Here is a 22,318-nt window from a genome sequence, read left to right on the forward strand (position 1 = left end):
TGATTTCTATCTGATATCGTAGTCATTCTACCCAAAGGACTTCCTTGAGCGATTCTTGCAGGGAGAGGCTACCGGCAATAAATTCTTTCATGTTTGTATTTGTTGGGGAAAAAATTCTCTATTTGCCTTACATTTTTAAAAGATATTTTAAGCGAATTCTGGGTTGACAGCTGTTTTCTCTTTCAGCATTTAAATATGTCACTCCACATTTGCATTGATTCCAACAACAAATCTGCTGTAATACCCTGGTTCCTCTGTAGGTAATAGACCTTCTTTCTTCAACTGCCTTCAGGATTTTCTGTTTCCCTTTGTTTTAGATAGATGTGCCTAAGTGTGTTGTTTTTCTTTCTTTTTGATGTTTATCCTGATTGATGTTCTCTGAGCTTAGATCTGTGGCTCATTTTTGGGAAATTCTTTGTCATTATCTGCAAATACTTCTCTCTCTCTCTTTCTCTCTCTCCCTCTCTCTCTTTCTTCCCTCCACTTTGGGGGTTTCAATTATGATAATTTAGACCTTTGATATCTTCCTGCAGCATCTGGATGCTCTGTGTGTTTCTCTTTCTTTCACTTTTTTCTCTCAATGCTCCGTTTTCGGTCATTTCTTTTGATTTATCTTCAAGTTCACTCCTTTTCTTTACTGTCTATTGATGAGCCTGTTGAAGGCATGCCCCCTCTCTGGCAGTACGTTGGGTTTTCTTAATTAACATTTACACCTTTTTTTAAAAAATAATTTCCATTTTCTGCTGAGATCCCCATCTTTTAATGCATGTTGCCCACCTTTTCCATTAAGAGATTTTGATATAGTTTTAATTCCTTGTCTGTTAGTTCTAATATCTAGTCCCTCTCTGAGTATATTTCCGCTGGTTGCTTTGTTTCTTCACATTGGGTTTTTGTTTTTCCTTTTGCTTTGTCATGTGTCTTGTAACTTTTGGTTAAAAACTGGACATCCAGGGGAGGGTATATTTCTTTCTTTTTCTGGCTTACTTCACTTCGAATGACAGTCTCCAGGTCCATCCGTGTTGTTGCAAGTGGCACTGATTTATTCTTTTTCATGGCTGAATAGTATTCTATTGTATAAATATACCACAGCTTCTTTACCCAGTCATCTATAGATGGACATTTAGGTTGTTTCCATGTCTTGGCCATTGTAAATAGTGCTGCTATGAACATTAGGGTGGATATATCTTTTTGAATTAAAGTTCCCTCTGGATATATGTCCAGGAGTGGGATTGCTGGACCATATGGTAAGTCTATTTTTACTCTTTTGAGGAATCTCCAGAATACATCTGTGAGTCTGTTTCTGTTTTGTATATAAGTTCATTTGTCTTATTTTTTTAGATTCCTCATACAAGTGATACCATATGGTATTTTTCTTTCTCTTTCTGACTTACTTAGTATGCAAAGGTCTTTTTTAAAAAATCAGGTAAGTTAGTCTGGCATGTAGTCTGGAGTAGTTCTCTGGTGCTGGTGCATCAGTTGCTGCTTCCGCACCTCATCAGAGCCTCTGTATTTACTCAACAAGATAAACTTCCCCTGTTCTTCCTCTTCCCATGCAGACATGTGAGGTCCTCCTGATCCACACCTGAGCAGTGTCTTATATACCTTAATGAAATGAGTCTTGTGTTGCTATTAATGCTACTAGCATCCCCTGAGAGAGAGAAATTGTCAGACTGATGCAGCAGTTTCATTTCATCTCAGATGAATGTGTGTGTGACACCTGAGTTCACCTACCAGGATATAAAGCCAAAGAAACATGAATTCCCCCCAAGGGGTCCAGACAGAGGCTAGGCATGCTGCCGATCCCTGCTCTCACGGCTTTTCAGCACACTTTAATGCAAAGAATGATGAGAGAGCTCTTAAATCATCCGGAGGAACATATACAAACACGTACCTCTGTGAGTTGGGCTTCGGTTTGTGTGTGCATTTCATTTCTCCTTCAATAATGAATTGATATAATAATAACTTGCTCACATCTGTTGGGACCTTGCTAAATACATCAGTCTATGTTTTAATTGAGTCATGTACATTATCTCCCTATGGGGCGGGTGCTGTTATTATTCCATGAATTCTGAGACTTCTGCAGAGGTTAAGTGCTTGCCCAGGGGTCAGCAGCAAAGGGAGCCACTGAGACCCAACGCCAGGACTCTGTGACTTCAGCCTCGGCTACTCTGATCCCCTGAGCACCTACTTCTAGACCAGCTTCATGCTAATCCCTGAGGTTATGGCCCTGACCTAGTCATATCCCTGTGCAAAGAGCTCACAGTCCAGTGAGGAAGGCAGACATGTGCATCCTTGATTACAATATGGCATGATCAGGGCGGCAGGGGAGGAACAGGCAGGGTTTGGTGAGAATTGAGAACATAGATGGATGTACTTGGTCAGGAGAGGGGAAAATAGGAGAGCTGAGGAACAGGAGCGGACTTGATGAGCACTCCACAGGGGGGCAGAAAATTTGGACTGGATTTTGAAGTATGAGTAGGAGTTCATGAATATAAAGACTAGGATAAAGACTACCAGGCAAGTCATAGAAGATGAAAAATAAAGCATGCCCTATTATTTGAGGTTGGCCCAATGGGCATAATAATGACAGTGGCCAAAATATGAGAAGGTTGGAGCCTGGCTTTGGGAAGTTTTCACGCTAAGGAGTTTGAACTTTATTCTACAGTAAGTAGAAAAATTTGGAGTGATGTTAATTAAGTGATGTGAACATGTGAATGATAATGCAACAACGTTAGATTGCATTTATTGAGAACTTTGTGCTCAGTAAAACATGCAGAATGTCAGTTTTCTCTTCACGATAACATCGTGTAGCAGACGTTACTATTCCTCTTCACAGATGAGGAAAACCGAGGTGCCAGCAAGAGGATAGGCAGCTTGCCCCGGCGCTGCGGTTAAGCTGCAGGTCTGAATCGTCACCACACTCAGTCCCTCCGTTTCACTGATGCTACTGACTTAGAATGCTATCTCAGGAGCAGGTACAGCGGGATTAAAGAGCCCCGGGCTGGCGTAGGTGGGGGCCTGTCATGAGTGGAGGCAGTGATGAAAAAGGACCAGAGAGGAGAGGAAGATTCTGGAAGGGAAAGATGATGAGTCTTGAGAATCAATCGAATGATGAAGAGCAGGGTCTGAGGGAGGGACAAAGTCTATGAGACTCCCAGGTTTCTGACTTGAGAAACTGAACAGCGGAGACCAGGGGCAGTTAGCTTGGACGGACTTAATATGCAATGCCTGTGGGGCCTCCAGGTGGAGGTGTCCAGGAGGTGGCTGGCTGCACGGATCTGGCCATCCTGCCAGCCGGGCTGGGCAAGCTGGAGACGGATCTTGCCATGAAGACAGGTTCAGTGGGCAGGAGACCTGGGCTGCAGCCCCAGCTGGGCTGGAAGTCACTGATCCTGGCGGCTTCAGATTCCTCACCTACAAAATGTAGGGTGGGAAGGAAATTACCCTGCAGGCTGACGCGCGGTAATGCTGCACTCCCGGGCCCGAGGGAGGCGTTCGCTGTGCAGACCCATCCTGCAAGCCAGTCAGCTTGAAAGCTAGACGTGGAATAGCAGGTCGCTCTCTGCTGCGGCAATCACAGCCTTCAGGGTAATCACAGGACTAAAGCGGCAGGCTAATAATCACTCTTAGGAGGTTTCCGTGTGCTTCTCCCCATATTTTTCGTCTAAAGAGGACATAAACTCTGCTGAGCAGAAGGTGGCAAATTCCAGCAAATGTGTACTTACACTTCCTCAGGGCGGTATCGCCATCTCTTTTGGTCGATGCCCCACGTTCTGGCTTTTCTGGGAGGCCAATTCTGTGATGTGCTTTGATATCAAGACTCACTTTCCATTTAAAACCTGCATCTGCAGAATTGCTTGGCTCCTGGTGGAAAAGATCAGCGGGTGATGAGGCTGATCTGCGCACCTCACTGGGCGGGGCTGGGGAGGCAGCTCCCGCTGAGCCGGGTGTCCGCCCAGCCCAGCATAGGCATTCGCGGGCTCACAAGTATGCCTAGGAGCGTGCGGCGGCCAGCGAGGGTGCCGGGGGCGGAGCAGGGAGGGAAGCAGAGCTGCCGGGGAGTGTGACTGGAGGGCCCCTCTTGTTAATGGGCATCCTAATGGCGGACCACACATTTTTCTCTTTTGGATGATGTCAAAACCTTTCCTCAAATGTAGAATTACTGGACCTTCATAAATACACTTGATTTGGGTTCCAATTGAGTTCGCAGATTTAATATATTGACCCTAGAGAGATTTTGGAATACAAGACATATAAAGTGTATATTGTGTGTGTGTATATATATATATATATATATATATTTTGATACATTATTTATATTTTCAGCATCTTCACAAAGCTGGTATAACTTGGCAGAAAATCTGAATTTTGAAGGAGAGCACAATTCTGATTGTCATTTTGGGTGACACTGGAGAATAGGGGAGGCCAGGGTTCAGATGAGGCTGAGAGCCTCGGTAACGGCGTCACCTGGACATGTCCCTTAACCTCTCCAAGCCTGGCTCCCTGAAATGGAAGTAATGATTGTACTTGCCTCACAAAGTCCTTCTGAGGATAAAATGAGGTAATACACGGGACACTGTGGTAAGGGCTCTGTAAGTGTTGGCTTTCCTGACCAGTAAGTTATATGCATAAAGAAGCTTAAAGAGCTTCTCACACACGGTAGATGTTTAATAAATGGCCGCATTAATATTGCAACTCTTGGTGTCATAAATGAAGCCATTGCTCGTGACAATAATGGAACAGCTGTGTTGAGCCCCTGCCTAAAAGTTGTAAGAACAGCATCCCATCCACACTGTTCCTCTCACTGCCGGCCCTGAGCCTGCCCCTTGACCTCTGTGCGCCTCCGTTTTGTCATCTGGGGCCTAGGATACTTTGAAGATGGGTGGGGTGGTTTAAAGGAGTCTCCGTGCCCTTGAAAGCTCCACGACTGTTTGGTGCAAGATGATGGCAGTTACAGTTGGCATTTCCAGTGACTTAAAATAGATTCAGGGTTGGCCCTTCGGCCACGAGGGCATTGCAAAAGTTTTTGTTTGCTTGTTTGTTTGCTTTTTTTCTGGAAGACCTTGGAGAATTTCATTCATCCATTACCCCTGCAGGTGTACCCAGACCTGAGACCCTGAACATCCTTTCTGGGCATGGCCATAGCTGACTTCAACTATCTACTTGGTTTGTCATTTGCTGTTCTGGGCAGTCAGAGCTCCCCCTTCAGAGCCCTCATCCCTCACTCTGCTCCGGGGACCCCCAGTCCTAGACTTAACAGCGTCGGCCCAGAGCATCCTGGTTCCTTCCTCGGCGAGACTCAGCAGCAGCTGGCCCAAATTCCATGCCATTGTGAAGATTAAATGAGTTAATACTTGCCAAACCCTTAAAACAAGGTTTGGCTCACGACAGATGCCTGGTATTGAGCGGTTCTTAGCAGCAGAGGCTCAGGAGCTTAGAATAGTGCTTGGCACGTTGCAGGGGCGCTATTTTTTTTATGATCATTCATTTCTTTAGTCAGTCAACGAACCTTTCCTACGTCTTCATGCCAGACAAGGCTTGGGGGTGCCAGGGAGAACATGACAGTCGCTGCCCTCAAGGAGCTCAGAGTCTAGCAAGAAGCAGACAAATAAGCAAAAATGCAGCAGGAGTGTACCGTGGAGAGGTGCCAGGGGAATTTGGGAGTAAAGAGGAAGCCCTATTCTAATCAGGAGGGAGGGGATTGTGAGATAATAATAGTGGAGATGTATTTTGAGGGGTACATGACACACATCAAGACACATGTGGAAACTGACACATTGTAACTGACTATCCTTCAGTTAAAAAAAAAGCACACAGAGTATCTGGTACACAGTCAGTTCCTGGAAGATCTGACTCTGGAGATCCACCCTTTGTGAGAGAGCCTGGTGGATTAAGGGAGAAAGCAAGAGACAGACAGACAGGGGGTTCTAGGAGCAGCAAAGACCATGTGCAGCTGGAGCCCAGGGTGGCCATGGGCAAGCCTAGGGCCATGGTAACAGCTTGGAAGATCTGCAGGCAGGGGCTGAGGTGCCTGAGTGCTGGACCACAGAATTTAGACCACCCTCTAGGCCACATGGGTTTCCAGCCCTGCTACCTGGTACTGGTCCACTGAGAAATTGGAAAGATTCCAGGATCAAGTCAAGTCAGTTTCCAAGCCATGCTTGCTATTGAGTCATTAAAGACCCTGAGGCGTCTGCAAGAAAGAATATAGTTGAACCTCATCATTTCCCAGACATGTTTGACCTCAGGATCCTTTCTCCACCAGAATCTATCAGCCTCACACAGAGCTGGCAGCATTCCTGGGGGCACGAACTGTGAAACAGCCATCATGAGAGGAGGATCTTTAAGCAGGGTACTGCTGTGATCTGAGTTGCGTATCAGAAAGGTAACTCCCCCGTCAGTAGCCAGAAGGACAGACTGGAGGAAGGGACTCTGGAGGCCAGAGGACTGGTGGGGAAGCTGGTACAGGAGACCAGGAGGAAAGAATGGGGACCTGAACGCAGGCCATGTCAATGAAGAGGAAGAAGAGGGTACAGGAGTTAATAAGGAGGTAGGGTCAACTGGCATCAATGACTGAATTTAACTGTTACAATAATGGGAACTCCCTGAAACCTGGGAGTCAGGACCGGGTGTTCTGACATGAGCCCAGGGTTGGTGAGTGGTCACCAAGGCAGACCCCTCCTGTCCCTCAAGCCTGGCAGCCAGTCCTAACACAGAGGGACGAGGACGTGATGGTTCCAAGGGACCCTGCACCTCTGCCCAGCTGGCACTCCTAGGCCGTGTACTTCTGAAGCCAACAAGTGCTGAGCTGGACCAGCTCTATGGCAGCAAGGGTGAAACTGGCGTGCAGCTTGACATGTGCTGATTAGGTGTCTGTTGTGTAGTGGGGCCCCGTGATGGAGGAGAGGAGGGTGGAAGAGTGCGTCAGGACCCACCCCAGGTAAGTCCATCACCCCGGCCGTCCCCTCAGTGTGGGAGAAGGGACTTGGGAGTCAGAAACCGAGAGAGGCCAATCCCAGCTCTGCCATCCCAGCTGCACAACCCGGAGCAAGTTCCCAGCCCCTCTCGCTGGTCTCCTAGGGCTGCACAGCAAAGTCCCACAAACGTGGTGGCTTTGAAGCAGTAGAAATTAATTCTCTTGCAGTTCTGGAAGCCAGAAGTTCAATATCCAGGTGCCCAAGAGCCAGGCCCCCTCAGAGCTCTCGGGGAGGAGGCTTCCTTGCTCTTCAGCTTCTGGGGCTCCAGGGCTTCCTTGCCTCGTGGCCACCACCCTCGAGGCTCTGCCTCCTCCCACAGCCGCCCCTGCGTCTCAGATCTCCCTCTTCTCTCTCTGATACAGCAATCCGCCATTGAATTTTGGGTCCACCAGGAATCCGGCATGATTTTATCTCTTGTCCTTGACTTAATTACATTTGCAATGTCCCTGTTTCCAGATAAGGCTCCATCCACAGGTGCTGGGCTTAGTACTTGGACATGGCCTCTGGGGACACTCGTCACCCACTGCATCCCCACTTCACATGTCTGCCTTCTTGTCCGAAACGTGGAGAGCACTGTGGTGCCTGTCTCATTGGCTGACTGGGAGGATGAAGAGGGTAGTGTGCATAAAGTAAGTCCCTAACACCGCACCTGCCCAATGCAGTCTCCACACGCTCTGATCCATATGTGAACTGATGGCGACAGATATGTGTCCGGCACCGGCCCTTCCAGCTCCAAACCTGTATGATACCCTCTCCCGTAAGCACTGTGATCCGGGCCACCAAAGCCGTCGTGTTGGTGGCATAGGGATTATGACATAAATGTTGGTGTTCTCTCAGCCCTAAGTGTATAGCAGAGGAAAAGCTGTCACCCCCTCGGGGAGTGTGGTCACAGGCTGCAGACAGGTCTCACTTGGTCATGACAGCCGGAACAGAAGGGCTCAGTGGCCGCTTCTACCCTGAGTTCCAAATGGGCTTGGGGCTGCCAGGCATGACAAGGATGTATGGGGACCACCCGGGCACACCGCCACCCCTGCACTCGAGGGCGCGTCCCTGCCTGCTGCGCCGTGTGAGCCGGGGGCTGGGCCCGCAGCTGTCAAGCACGATGCGCCTCCTTCTCTCCCGGAACCCTTAGCACAGCGGGAAGGACAAGTGCGCAGATTGTGATGCGGGGAAGGAAGCCCTTCTAGGCTGGAGCTCAGCCTCGGGCTCCGTGGGATGCAAAATAGCCCAGCTCAGAGCCCAGAGCATGCTAGGAAATCAAGTATTTATTCGCTGGGTGTTTTTTTTTTCTTTTTATTGAAGTTTAGTTGATTTGCAGTGTTGTGCGGGTTTCTGGTGTGCAGCATGGTGATTCAGTTATACATGTGTGTACATATTCTTTCTCATTATAGCTTATTAAAAGGCATCGAATATAGTTCCCTGTGCTGTGCAGTAGGACCTTGTTTATCTATTTTATGTATAGTGGTTTGTATCTGTTAATCCCGAGCTCCTAATTTATCCCTTCTCCCTCTTTCCCCTTTGGTCACCATCAGTTTGTTTTCTTGTCTGCGAGTAGGTTTCTGTTTTGTAAACAAGTTCATTTGGCTTCTCTTTTTAGATTCCACATGTAAGTGATAACATGCGATACTTGTCTTTCTCTGTCTGACTTACTTCACTTAGTAGGATGATCTCTAGGTCCATCCATGTTGGTGCAGATTGCTCACCGGGTGTTTAATGAACAGGTACGCTCACCACCCTTGAATTCAGGTTGATCTAGGATGGATGGGAAGAAATGGACAAAAAGGTGTTGGAAATGCGAAACTCAGCGGGTCTGGAGACTGACAGGTCAGGAGGCTGAGAAGGATGAAGTTTGGCTGATGCCTAGGCTGCCTGGGTGGACCGTGGGGAGGCCAAGTATGCTAAGAAGGTGAGGTTTGAATGATAATTCTGCTACTAAAACCAGGCCCAAGATTTCTGGAGCATTCACTGTGGACCAGCCAGGCACCGGGCTTAGCGCTCAGCATGCATTTTTTCCTTCATCCTCATAAGAACCCTGTGAATAAACTGTTACTATTGCTCACATTTTACAAAACTGAGGCAAAGAGGCTTGTTCACTCAGCTTTGGCCACACTGACCTTCCTGGTTCCCAGCACAACATCTTGCTTTCTTTGTGAGATTCAAATAATCCAAAGAAATATTTCCTCCAACTCCCAGTCCCAACGTCCCCCTGATGTAGACTGAGGATGTTTTTGCACTTAAATGTTGCTACGAACCTATTTCACCTTGGGGTTCGGCCAGTGTGTAAGGCAAACCTCAGCCTTGCTCCTCCCTGCTGTGTGACTTCCTGGACACTGCTGTCCCTCTCTGAACCTCTTCAGTGAAATGGGTCCAATGAAAATATGACCCTGAGGTTGTTGAGAAGAGGAAAGGAGAACCCTCGGGTGAATGTGCTATAAAATACAAAGGCAGTGGAGAGGGTCGCTGGAGGGCAGCTGAGATCTGGCCATCCGTTGGATTCAAGTGTCCAGGTGCCAATCCAGAGTCCAGATTCGAGCATCCACGTCCACCCTCATCAGCCTTGTCTGACCCTTCCTGCTCCCATGCCATCCGAATGCTTGTCTGAAAACTGAGTCAAGACATCTTTAATCACAACGTGTCCTGGTTCTCTGAGGCAGTTTGGCTGCTCTGACGCCTGTGAAAGGGAAGTATGTCTACAAATTAACTTGCTAGAAATTAAGCACATTTCCCAAAACTTTCCTGGAAGCCAGTGTGAGCAATCAGAGCCTGGGATGCGCTCCTGCCTGAGGAGTTGGGGCTGAGGCAGTGAGATGAACCACCACCCAGCAGCTTAGGATGCGGCAGGGCCAGGAGACCCCCAGGACAACGGCGGTCCCTTGAAGTGGGAGTGTCCACCACACCCTGGCCTCTACCCTCCATTTGTTTTATAATTGAGATGGAATTCACATAATGTAAAATGAACTGTTCTGAAATGAACACAGTGGCTCTAGTGCATTCATAGTGTTGTGTCACCACCACCTCTGTCGAGTTCCAGAGCATTTTCATCACCGAGGGGAACCCGAGTGAGCAGTCACTCCCCATCCCCTCCTCCCCCAGGCCTGGCAGCCCTGACCCGCCTTCTGTCTCTGTGGAATTTCTTATTCTGGGTGTTTCCTATTAGGTGCCACCTGGGCTAAAATAAGGTTGTTTCTGAGTCAGGCGCCAGGCACAGAGGGCTCTAACCATCCTGGCTGTCAGGACGTCTGATCCCATGTCGGTACCAGAGCCAGAGGGACATTTGTCAAGTTTCTAAACCCCTTAGGGGCGCAGTTTCTTCATCTTAACTCAGATGTTACCTACCCTCTGCTGACCGTGACTCACGGTCCAGCAAACCCACGTCCTCCTGGGCTTTCCCTGACTCTCCCCGTGGAACCCTCCTCGGGATGCTCTGCATTCTGCCCCAGGTGTCACACCGGTGTCTCCTCTCATGCCTGCATCTTGTTCTCAGCTGGCTCGTGGCTTACGGAGGGCAGGAACCACATGGCATAGTGGACGGAATACTGGCCTTGCCATCCAAAATGCGGGGTCCCAGGCCCCGTATCCTCTCTCCAATGGGCAGTGAATGGAAAGTGAGGTGTACAGTGATGTTCTTTTGTCCTGTCTTTGGCAGCTCCGGAAGTGTTCCAGGTGTACGTGGACGGAGGCCCCGGGTACTCATACCCCGTTGACTGGTGGTCTCTGGGCGTCACGGCCTACGAGCTGCTGCGGGGCTGGGTAAGACGCGCACCTGCGTGGTGAACGCCGGGGCTGTGGGGGCGGGGCTCAGGTCCTACCAGGCGTGGGTGGAGTCAGCCGGCCTCGCCTCTGGGTCCGCGCACCGTGTCCGACAGGAGCCCAGATGTCAGTCCTGATTGCCTGTGTGCCAGGTCCAAAGTCCTGAGCATTAGGAAGGTCTTAGCAAGCTTCCGATCCAGCCCTCATTCTATTCGTGGGGAAAGGGATGTCTGGAGAGGAAGGGTCTGGAACAAAGCCCAGCAGCCGATCAGTGGCAGCTCAAACACCCAAGGCCCCTTGGTCCTGTGAATTCAGACGCTGACCTCTTTCCCACCCACAGCACAGTGCACCCGTGTGTGACTTTCCAGCTGGTTTTTTCTTTTTTTTGTTTGGTTTGGGTTTTGTTCCAGTCTTCCTCCAGTACGTAGCTCAGTGTCCTATAAAAATGGGGCATTCAGTACGACATAATTTTGTTTTGTTTCATTTAAATTTAATAGCCGAAGATGACTAACAGGGCTATTTGGCAACTAATAACTCACAGTTTTATTTTAACAGAAAGATGGTGCCATCAGGACTTCTACCGCCTCTGCATCTCCCCAGCCACCTCCCGCACCTGGTGTCACCCTTGTCTTTGACCCCAGTCAACGCCTGTCCTTAGGGCTGGGCAGACAGAGGAGGTGGGGGCGTGGAGAGGCCGGTGGGTAGTAGAGGGAAGGTGTCCAGAGCTCCTGGAGGCGGAGGGCAGAACTAAGGGCGCTGGATTCATATGCCCGGTGGCGGGCTCAACCACGGGACAAGGAGTCTGTGTATCAGCCCAGCCAAGGGAGAGGAGTGGCCTTGGGGTTGAGCACTGTCTGCTTATCTTTGGTAGAACACTGTGCCAGGAGTCAGAAACCAGGATGGACGTGAACTCTGTGATTTCATTCCTCCAGATTGGCTGTCTGCATTTGGGAAGGGTTTTCAATTTTTCAAGCCATGTTTCTTGAAACTTCAGGACCCTGCAGGGGGTGATTCATGGGGAAGAAATACTTCTCCAGACTTTGGGGGTTTAAATAGCCTGAGGACCTGCTCTTCCCTTTCATCCATTCTGTGTTTGGGATTTGGGGAAAATGATTTGGGGAGAAAAAACACTGGGTGAGATGGTCCCCCAGGCCCAGCTCAGCTCTAACAGTTAAAAGTACAGGTCTGTGGCAGTCCTTGTCCTCTTTCTTCTATTTCTTGGTAAATTGGCAATTGTTCTGTAAACTGAGTTTCCCGGAATAGTGAGACGCCCGCAGCGCGTAATGGGTGCGCCCGCTGCCCTGCTGCCGAAGCCGCTTTCACCGCAGGACGTGTAGTCTCTTTGCCTCATGAGTATCGCTCGGTTTTCTGAGTCAACACATCCTAAGGCCAGTCAGTGAGAAGTAAGCATCAGCAGAGTTCTCTACCACAAGCAGATGGAGCATCGATCTTCACATTTGCCGGTGTTCTTGTAGAAGGACCTGGGTTTCTCCACAGCCACCCACAGAGGTCAAGGCTGAGCCTGGAGCCTAAAGGGGCAGGGCTGGTTTTAACCATAGTGTTCCAAGTCCATTTCCAAATGGATTAGGGCTCCGTCGGCCTCATGGCTTATTATAGTTACCATTATCATCGTCGTGGTTATTTTTATTAGTCTGGTTCTCTCCACCTCTGGAGGGAACTACAGAGAGGCAGAGAGTGATGCGAGGGTCTGATGGGAAAGCAGAATTCACGGATGCCTGGAAGTAACCAAGAAGGAAACAGAGAATGAGACAGAAATGATAAACGTCTTCACACGTGTAGCTAGCTGGTTCTCCAGTGGGGTGCTTGGGTTCCCGGGCTCTGGTAGGAAGGGCAGAGGAGGAGAATCTGGGTCTTGGTGGGACGTTGGGAAAGTCGCTTTTCATCTCCCAGCCTCAGTTTCCCAAACTTTAAAATGAAAAGCTGAAGGGGGAAGGGATAGCTCAAGCGGTAGAGTGCGTACTTAGCATGCACGAGGTCCTGGGTTCAAGCCCCAATGCTCCCTCCAAACATAAATAAATGAACCTAATTACCTCCCCCCAAAATAATAAAAATAGACTTATAAATAAACAAATAAACAAACAAACAAACAAATTAGATAGGTGAGCCTGCGTCATCTCCCAACAGCCCTCCACCTGTGGTCGCTGTGTTCCAGGGCGGGGCTGGGATGGGAGTCAGAGAAATGGCCTTTTGAGAGGCAAAAAGATGATAAGAAGCAATCCTGAATGGTTCAGACACCTACGTCTCAGCCCCCGGCTTGTCTTCAGGTGCTGGCCAAGCCCTGGTACCCAGCATCCTCCCCTGCGCTGCGCCCTAAACCCCCGACAGTGCCTCCCAGCACCCAGCCCGCACCCGAAGCCTCTAGTACTGCTGTCTCCCTCAAGGCAGCGAGCCCAGGTGGGCAGGGCCTCTGCTGTCTTGCTCGCACCGGGGGCGCAGTCTACAGAGGGCACTAGCACATCCCAGGAGCGACGTGGGAATCAGACACCTCTGATCAGAACTCTGTGTGGATGGCACGGGGGGGGGGGGGGGGGGTTGTAGGAGCCTGCTGGGGCTGCTGAGACAAAATGCGACAGCCCGGGTGGCTGAACAACAGAAACTTGTTCTCTCACGGTTCTGAGGGCTGGAAGTCCAAGGTCAAGCTGTCCAAGGGTCGACTCCTTCTGAAGGCTGTCTCTGCGTGTGGACGGCCATCTTCCCCCTGTGTCTCTTTGTGGGGTGTCCCCTCTACATATCTCCCTTATGTCCTCGGTCCCCATTTTAGGTTTCCCCTGTTGATAAGCACCGCAGTCACACTGGATCAGGACCCACCCTCGTGACCTCATGTTGACTTGATTACTTCTGTAAACACTCTAGTCTCCAAGTAAGGTCACATTTGGAGGTGCTGGGGTTCACACGAATTTGGGGGAGATGATACGCCCATGACGGTAGTGGTCGGGCGGGCTGGGGGTTCACGCTGCCTGAGCTTTCATCTCGGTGCTACCACAACCACATCCCAGTTCTGGGGCGCCGGTTCGTCTTCTGTAAAGTCGTACTCATGGTAGCGAACTGAGGAAGACGCGGGAGCTCTGGGCCTCGCGCTAAGCACTGTCAATGCACGTTCACTCTGATTTCTGGTCACGGTTGTTGTTACTGGTGGAATGCGAAGGGATCTCGCACATACAAAAGCAGGCAGCAGCTCTGGGCGGAAATTTGAACATTTTAAAACTGAAACCATACTCCACTTCTCATTAAATGAAAAGATGTTTGCAGAAATCGTTAAAGCATGTTAGCGTATCAAGCTAATTGGACTTTCTAGGGAGCCCACAGTTTTGGGGTTTGCATGTTGGGCAGAAGGGGGATGCCCGATTCAATTAACAGATGAGGGAGGAACTGCCCCTCAGGAAAAGGCCCCTTTCGGGAGGCACAGACACACCCGTGTGGGCGGGCATCTTCCGTGGGCCCAGGGGGTGGGTGGTGGCCCCGGGTACAGATAAAGATGCTCCTTCATTCCTGGGAATCGTAGCCCACCCAGGGCTCAAAACTGCCTCACCTCCCTGGGTTGGCCCCTCCTCTTCACAGCAGCCCCGTGGGAGTCCAGGTTCCATGAGGTTGGAGCTGGCACCTTACACACCGCGGGAGCCCAGATGGCGTCTAGGCTCATGGTCAGCGTTCAGTCAACAGCTGTGGGTGGACTGGCCATCATCCGTGTCACTGTTGTGCTCTGGGACCTGCTGGATGGCAGACACTGCTCGGGGTCCTGAGAACACAGAGGTGGGGTGATATAGTCCCACCTTTCAGGGGTCCCCAGTAGGAATTCCACACCAGAGAGTAAGTTCATGTGGGTTAACAGTGAGCTCAGTCCTCCAGATTTCTCCAGGATCAGTTTATTGTTGAAACACACTTGCTTAGGAAACAACTTCCTGCCTTCGCCCTGAGTCGTGTGACCACGGTGCAAACCTGAGAGCATCTCGGACCACGCAGCCAGGTGTTCTGGGGGGGGAGGGAGTGTCGGAGGGAGTGAGGCGACGTGCAGACACTGTCCAAGCCTCTTCCCCAGGGTCCCGGTCAAGAAAGTCTTCCGGAGCTTTGAGAGGTGCTTACAAGCAAGAAACTGCCCGAGGCAATGTCAGGAGAACTCTTCAGAAGGTTTAATGCTCTGCCAAGCTGGGGAATTGTACCGAGCTGGGGAACTGGGAGAGAACAGGGCTTCAGGGCTTATGCATCCTCCCCGGAGGGGAGAGGGGATGGCAGGAGGAAGAGACCCAGCCTCCCCACGCCCTTCCCCCGACCCGGCCCTGCTCACTCCTGGCTGCCTCGGCCCGGCCCCGGCAGGGAAGGTACAGCTAAGGCCCGCCGGTAGGTGGGGGGCTGTGGATGGTGAGAGCCTGGGCGTGGAGTGGGGACTCGGGCTAGGCTGAGGGTGTGGGTCCTGTCTCCGCCGGTTACAGCCTGTGTGACCTTGCCAGGTCACCTACCCTCCTGGGGCCGGAGGGATCAGCCATGTAAGAGGAACACCCCTGTTACCTGAAGGGGAAGAACAAATCATGCCGGGTAATGACAGCTTTAACCACGTCGGCGGCCTCTTCCACTTGCGCACGCTCTCTCTGATACCACCTGTTGTCCTTGGGTTGCAGAGACCGTATGAAATCCACTCGGCCACGCCCATCGACGAGGTCCTCAACATGTTCAAGGTGGAGCGTGTCCACTACTCGTCCACGTGGTGCAAGGGCATGGTCGCCCTGCTGAAGAAGGTAAGAGGGCAGCCGCCAGCCCACCCGGCCAGGGAGCTGGTCCCCGGGTGCAGAAACAGGCACACCAGCGAATTAAGGAGTGAGAGGACGAATGGCGTGACAGTGGTGGAAATGATAAAGGAAGCAGGGCTCTGGCGCCTCATCGCCTCATCGTCTGCTCTCACCGTCTCGCAGGAAGGCCGCAAAGCCCCTGCTGGACAGTGGGGTGTGGCGTGGCGTCCTGTCGGTGACAAAGCCCTCAGGCTCTTTTCACTCTGCTCCAAGCTCTGAATAATTAGAAATACTTAATGCACGTGGTTCCTTAAAAATTTTATAGTCTTTTAACTCACTGAGCTTTAAGAAATTGGGCATCTCCTGACTTTTTCCAGGAACTATTGCTGTTAGAATAAAGCAGAAGTTCTCCAAGTGTGGTTCCTGGACCAGCATCACCTGGGAGCTTATCAGAAATGCAGATCCTCATCTGGAATCTGCAGACCTTCTGAATTACAAACTGGGGCGGGCCGCTTGTCTGTGTTCTGATAAGCTCTCCGGGTGGTCCTAGGTCCTAGGGCGGGCTGGAGTTCCCACAGGCCATGGGTCGTGGCGCCCTCCTTCTGAGGCTGGTGTTCAGCTAAACTCGCTCGGAACCTTTCAAGACACAGGGTTGAGCCTTGCATGTGGTTGGCACCAGTCACCTTTAATAAAAGAATGACAGCCGCCAGCACTGGTTGGGGGAACGTTAAGTTCCGGGCCACGCGGCGGCTCTGCTCACTCAGTAAGCCCTGCGAGCGGAGGGATGTCATTACCCCCATAGCAGAGATGAGAACGCTGCGGCTTAGAACACTGGGCTGTTAGAGGGCAGGGGAGGAACTGAATCCTAGCTCTCCACACTGCGGATGTCAGCTCTTAATCCCTGTACCACTGTGGATGACTTGTGGGATTACTCCTGAGTTAAATTGCTATAGAGGAGTTTCAGCGCTTGGGTTTTGGCCGTCAGTGGTCCTGAACTCCAGCTGCTAATGGAATCATCTGGAGTCCCTACACATGCTAACACCTTCCCCTCCCGCTCACCCAGAGAGTCAGGGAACTAGCTGCTGCCCTGAAAGGTGAAACCCCCCACCCTGCCCAGGGCACTGAGGTGGCATCTCTGAATCTGCATCTGTCATCCTGGGGCAGCCCCTAGAGAGAGGCCACCAGGATCATCAGCAGGTGGGACCCTGCCCGGTGTCCCTCACGTGGTGTGACTCCAGCCCCCTGGCTGCAGTGATAGGAGGGAGAAGACTGGTAGGGGGTCCTGATGCTGGCCCGCACCTGCCAGCAGCTGGGTGTGGCATCCTGCCTTACCACATGGCGGGTGCTGACCAGTCCCCGTCGGGTCTCGTCCGAGTCATGAGCTGGAGGTGGAAGAGTTACCTTTACTCTTCCGGCTTTCCGAGGAGGAGGCGCGCAGAGCAGCCACTCACCTGGCTACCAAGTGGCCGTCCCAGGGCTGGACCCCAGCTTTCATCTTTAGCCCAGGTGTTCTTTGCACCGGATAATCCCCTCTGGATGCAGGAGAATATTGTATAGCTGTTTGTGTTCTTACCAGCATCACCCGTTGTTAGCAGAAACTCTATTTGAGGAGAGGCTAAAATTGTCCCCTTGGCTACAAATGAGGGCCACTCCATCAGGCTGCAGAGGTCACCTCAGAGCTGTTCAGGGATAAATTTGATAATGCTTTTGTGTATCCCGTTACCGAGCTGAAAGTCCTAAAACAAGGTGGCTAATTCTTTTTATTTTTAATTGGAAGCCTCTGCAGACATCAGTGAGAGGTGACATGTCACAGGGTGTGAGTCCCTGAAGGGAGCACAGTGGTTGAAAATCTGGTCCCTGCCTAAGAGCCCCTGGCTGGATGACCTTGGGCAAGCAGCCTGACCCCTCAGTTCCTGGCTGTACAGAGATGGGTGTAGGTGACGCTTCCAACCACAGCAGCCCAGACAGGGCATGACATTAATGGAACGTGAAAAGTAGGGGCACCTTCATTTTCCCACGAGTCCCCGCTAACCTCGGGGAGGGGGTGCACCGCCCAAGCTAACACGTTTGCCCTTTGCCTGCAGCTCCTGACCAAGGACCCCGAGAGCCGCCTGTCCAGTCTCGGTGACGTCCAGAGCACACCCTACTTGGCCAACATGAACTGGGATGCGGTGTTTGAGAAGGCGCTGACACCTGGCTTTGTGCCCAATGTGAGTGAGGTCCCGTCCGGTGGCATGCTGCCCTCTGCAGGGTCCCCCACCTGCGCGTGCAGGAAAAGCCTACAAGCTGGCCAGTGGGGCCCTTACTGGTCATGGTCACTTGAGCACCAGAGGGATGAGTTTCACTGAGATTCAAGATGGATTTGAACCTGATTTCTGATGTCCAGCTGGGCAGCTTCTCTCCCTGGAGCAGGTCCTCGTGGGCACAGAACCTCCCATCTCTTACTGAATCACATCCATGATGCACACAGGTCCAGGCCCCGGAGGGAGAGGGGCTGGCAGGAGCAGAGTGAGCCCTGCTTTCATGGAGCCAACTGTCCAGTAGAGAAAGACATTGGGCCACCAGTAAGTGTATAACCTGACTCCAGGTAGTGATGTGGGTGATTACCATGCACAGAAGAACTAAGACAAACGAGACCAGGATGAAGGCTGAAGAGGCAAGGGCTGCTCTGAGGCAGAGTTGGCAGAGATCTGAACTTGGCGAGGGAACCAGGCTTACGGGGACGGGGACGGGACCGAGCCTTCCAGGCAGAGGGAACAGCAAGATTACATGCCGCCTCAGGGCAGCCAAAGCTTGGGTTTCAAGGAACAGTGAAAAGGTTTTATGGCAGGAGCTGAATAAAATAGAGAGAAAATAATAGGGAATGAGGGTGGGAGGGGCCACAGCCCGTACCCTGGAGGCTTCCAGAGGCCGGAATAAGGGTTTCAGACTATGTCCTCCAAACACCGGACTGTTGTCTGCGGGGAGGTGAAACCCCGTGGGAAACAGGTCTGGGGCGGGGGCAGGGGAGCTGGGGGCTGGGGCGGGCGCTGGTCTTGCATTTCCCCGGGAGTCTGCAGAATGCACTGAAGGAGGAGCGATCAGTGGGACAGAAGTCCTGGGCTACAGTCCAGCGCCGCCACCTCTGTGCTGTGACCCCAGTGCATATTTCTGACCAGGGGAAGCCTGCCTTCTCCGAGTCCCCAACCCAGAGCTGCCTCTGTCCGCCTCAGGGGGCTCCCTGCCTCCTCACAGCCCCTTGGACAGCTGTGTGGAGACGGGTGCCCAAGGCTGTGACATAGTGGCTGCTCAGCTACGGCCCTTTCCCCTCTTCCCACTGTAGGAGTTCGGGGGCTCTGCCTGGCCAGCTGTGGGCTCTCTGTGCGGGGTGTGTCGCCCGTGCAGCCTGTGCTCGCGGAGCATGTGCATATGCAGACGCTGTGCACAGTACCCGGTGAATCCCTGGTAGTGAAAAGTCACAGCACCAGTTGTCAGGGAGCTTTCAGGCCGGAGCAGGGCCCCTCACGGGTGCTCTGCGGGCGTCAGGGCCGGGCATTTCATTGTGATGGGTGCTGTCCTGTGCATCGAGGCTGTTAAGCAGCATCCCAGGACTCTGCCCACGAGGTGACAGGAGCACTTCCCATTTGTGACACCAAAAGTGTCTCCAGACATTGCCAAGTATCCCCTCTGTACAAAGACACGTGTAATAAACCAGGGCTGCGTCCTAGGAGGCCTGCAGCAGCTGGAGGCTGGGTCCCCTCCGCTGCCTCTGGGATCCCCGGCGCACAGGCTCCAGGAGCAGGCTCGTCGCCTGTTAACTGGGGAGAAGATGGGGTCCCCTCACGGATCTTGGGAGGAGCAACTGCCCAGGGGCTTCCAGAGGCTCCAAACAGGGCCTGACACACTGTGAGCCTCAGTAAATACCACCTGGGCCATTGCTGTGTTAACAAACCCACTGGAGGGCTGTTCTCAGTTCCCTTCGCTGACTTCATGCGGAATGCACACTCTGGATGTGCAGAGAGAGATGCTTGCGTTCTCCGTGTGCTCGTCTGCCAAGCTCAGGGCAGACTGATGAAGCCCAGGGATCTTGGTGCAAACTGTCTAATGAATTCTTCCCCCTACCTCGTCTCAGCCTCCCCAAGGCTGTGTGCAGATGTCCTGGGGGACACGTGGAGCCAACACGTGGCATTATCTTTTAGGACAGCTACCTGCGTTTGCAGCCATCCCCTGCTGCCCCTCTCTCGCTCCACTCAACACACACACACACACACACACACACACACACACTCACACACACACGCGTGCACTGGGCCCACACCCAGCCACACCCAGATGCTGACAGTTGTCCCCTCTGGCTGCGCTGCTTCTGCCCTCCATATCTTTGCACACACGTCCTTCCAAGGACGCCCTCCTTGTCCGCTTGGAAATCTCCTCCACCTCTTTCCAGACTCAGCATAAAACACAGCGGCCGGTCCAGGGGGGGGTCTTGGTAGCTGCCTTCTGGATGAGGAGCGAGCTCAGATGCTGCCTCCTCTGGGGACCTTCCTGGGCAGCCCCTCTGGCTCCTTCCCTGCAGTGAATCACAGCCTCGCTGGTTCCCCAGGACAGGCGCCCGGGTCTACGTTAGCAGCCAGTGCCATTCTGTTACAATGTACCTGCCATCTGCCGGAGAGCTGCAGAGAACAGGGGCCATGCAGCGTGGGCTGAGAGAGACCCTAGAGCAATGGGTGACCCTAGAAGCCACTCGAAGCCCTCGGTGTGTGCTTGTCACATGGGTCTGGATGAACTGAGGATAATAGTCAACAGGGTTGAGCATGTTCCAAGACTCCTCGTATAAGCCCCACAGCAGGGAAGGGGGTCCTGTTAGTATTCTCAGCTTAGCTGAACAGTGTTGGGGTGGGTGACCACCCACCAGTACTCAGGGAGAAACTGGCCGAGCCAGGACTTGACCTCAGTCAGTCTGGACCTGGAGCCTGAGGTGGAATGAATGAATGAATGAATGAATGAATGGCAGATAAATCAGGCCAGGAAAGACAGGGGCCTGAAATCTGACCTGTTCATCGGGAGAGGGTGAGTGGTGGGGAACAGATGTGCCCCCGGGGGAAAGGGGAACACCAGCTGAGTTGCAGAGGTTGGTGTTGGGGGGAGCCCAGCGCAGGCAGGCGGCTGTCGTTTCTGACACACCCGTGGGGGCCGTTCTGCTGGGACCCCTCTCCGTGGTGAAGAAAGGAAAGGGGAAAGGACGTAGTGCTGCCCCCAGCAGCCCACGAAGTAAACAGCAATAATAATCACCGCGGTTAACAGCTGGTGGTGCCCCCAGGGCAGGGCCTGGCCTAAGAGCTGTACGCTTGCAGAACTTCTCTTATTTTCCAGTTATGGAAACTATGGCCCAGAGAGACGGGGTGACGTGGTGGTGAGCGGAGCAGCCAGGCCGCGCCCCAGTTCTGTCTGCAAAGCCCTCCTTCTTCCTCCTGCCACGGCCGTGACAGGACTGGCTCATGTCCGGGGGTGGGGCAGGCTGGCCAAGGCAAGTTTGATTGCAGGTAGCAAGACCCTCGCTTCTCAGTTGGAGTTTAAGACCAGGGCTCCGACGGGAGACGGCTGGGACTGCAGGGCCGCAGAGGGAATGGCCAGTCATTGCAGGCCTGCCAGGGACCAGGCAGGACCTGTGCCAGAAGCTTCACAGGTACTCAGTTAACACTCATCAGTGCTCTGAGCCTGCTGCGTTTTACACAGCTGGGGAAACTGAGGCAGAGAGAGGTTCTACGTCTTCCTCAAAGCCACACAGGTGAAAGGTGAGGATGTAGGACTCAGTGGCAAGGCTGGCTGGTCCTCAGGGCTGTGCCCAGCCCCCTCCTCCCCAGTTCCCATCCCAGCAGGAGCGGGGACATCCCCTCAAGGACTCACTCCTCACCTGGCCCTACGTGAAGGGCTTTATTCATTTGCCTAATTTCCCAAGAGGGAGGACTTCTTACCCAGACTTTATGGAAGGTGAACTGAGTCCCAAAGAAATAAAGAATTTGTCCAAGGTCAGCAAGCAGAACTGGGCTTTTTTCTCTGTGCCCCTTCAGAGCTGTTGACATTACAATCACGAGACTGAACTGCCTGAAAAGTCTGGCGTCCTGGGCTGGGTCTCCGGGGGGGAAGGGCCACCTGGGAGAAGTCAGGGAGTCCCACATTGCTTCTGACTAGAGTGGCTGGAGCCCGAGCTGGAGCAGGGCCGGGCCTGGGGGTCAGCTGACCCCAGCTGCAGGGGAACAGGGAGCCAGAATGGGGAATTGGGTAGATCTGGGACAGAAATGGCGTCTTTAAATGGAATTGTTAAAAATGTATTTCTATAAAAGCTAGGAATGACATAAGAAGGGGTGTAGAATAAAATAAGTGGAAATACCAGATTGGGAAACTGAACTCCACCTCCTGAAATGAACATACATAAGAAGATTAAGGAAACGGATGATCACAGGCGGGGTTGCCCAAGGTGGGCAGGTGGGCGGGGATCATGGGGGTCAAGGAATGACTGACGTAGGCAGCGAGGACACATCTTTGTTCATCATCAGGGAAAAAAAATGTAGCTGACGTGTCCCGGGGGGTAGTTAATTGTTTCTTGTTGAAGGAGTGATTGAAGGAATGGATGAAAGTACAATTCAGTGACCGGCAGAACAAAGACACGCCATGTTTTCTTTTCCACCTCTTTTCAGAAAGGAAGATTGAACTGCGATCCTACATTTGAACTTGAAGAAATGATTCTCGAATCCAAACCACTTCACAAAAAGAAGAAGAGGTTGGCCAAGAACAGGTCCAAAGACGGCACGAAGGACAGCTGTCCTCTGGTGAGAGCCGTCGTGGGAGCAGACCCCAGTGAAGGGAATC

The 22,318-nt window shown here is 52.2% G+C and overlaps 1 protein-coding gene across 3 annotated transcripts in view; it reads left to right on the forward strand.

The window, feature by feature from the left end:
• The window catches only part of STK32B (serine/threonine kinase 32B), a 301,945-nt gene that overhangs the window by 258,764 nt on the left and 20,863 nt on the right, over positions 1–22,318 (forward strand). For all 3 annotated transcript variants that reach the window (XM_074350416.1, XM_074350409.1, XM_074350427.1), the window contains 4 exons: positions 10,624–10,727; positions 15,362–15,478; positions 17,554–17,679; positions 22,147–22,278. In XM_074350416.1, coding sequence (XP_074206517.1) covers positions 10,624–10,727; positions 15,362–15,478; positions 17,554–17,679; positions 22,147–22,278 — 479 coding nt within the window. The remainder of the gene's footprint in view (positions 1–10,623; positions 10,728–15,361; positions 15,479–17,553; positions 17,680–22,146; positions 22,279–22,318) is intronic.

Source organism: Camelus bactrianus, chromosome 2, assembly GCF_048773025.1.
Source record: "Camelus bactrianus isolate YW-2024 breed Bactrian camel chromosome 2, ASM4877302v1, whole genome shotgun sequence".
In the NCBI taxonomy this organism is placed as follows: Eukaryota; Metazoa; Chordata; class Mammalia; order Artiodactyla; family Camelidae; genus Camelus; species Camelus bactrianus.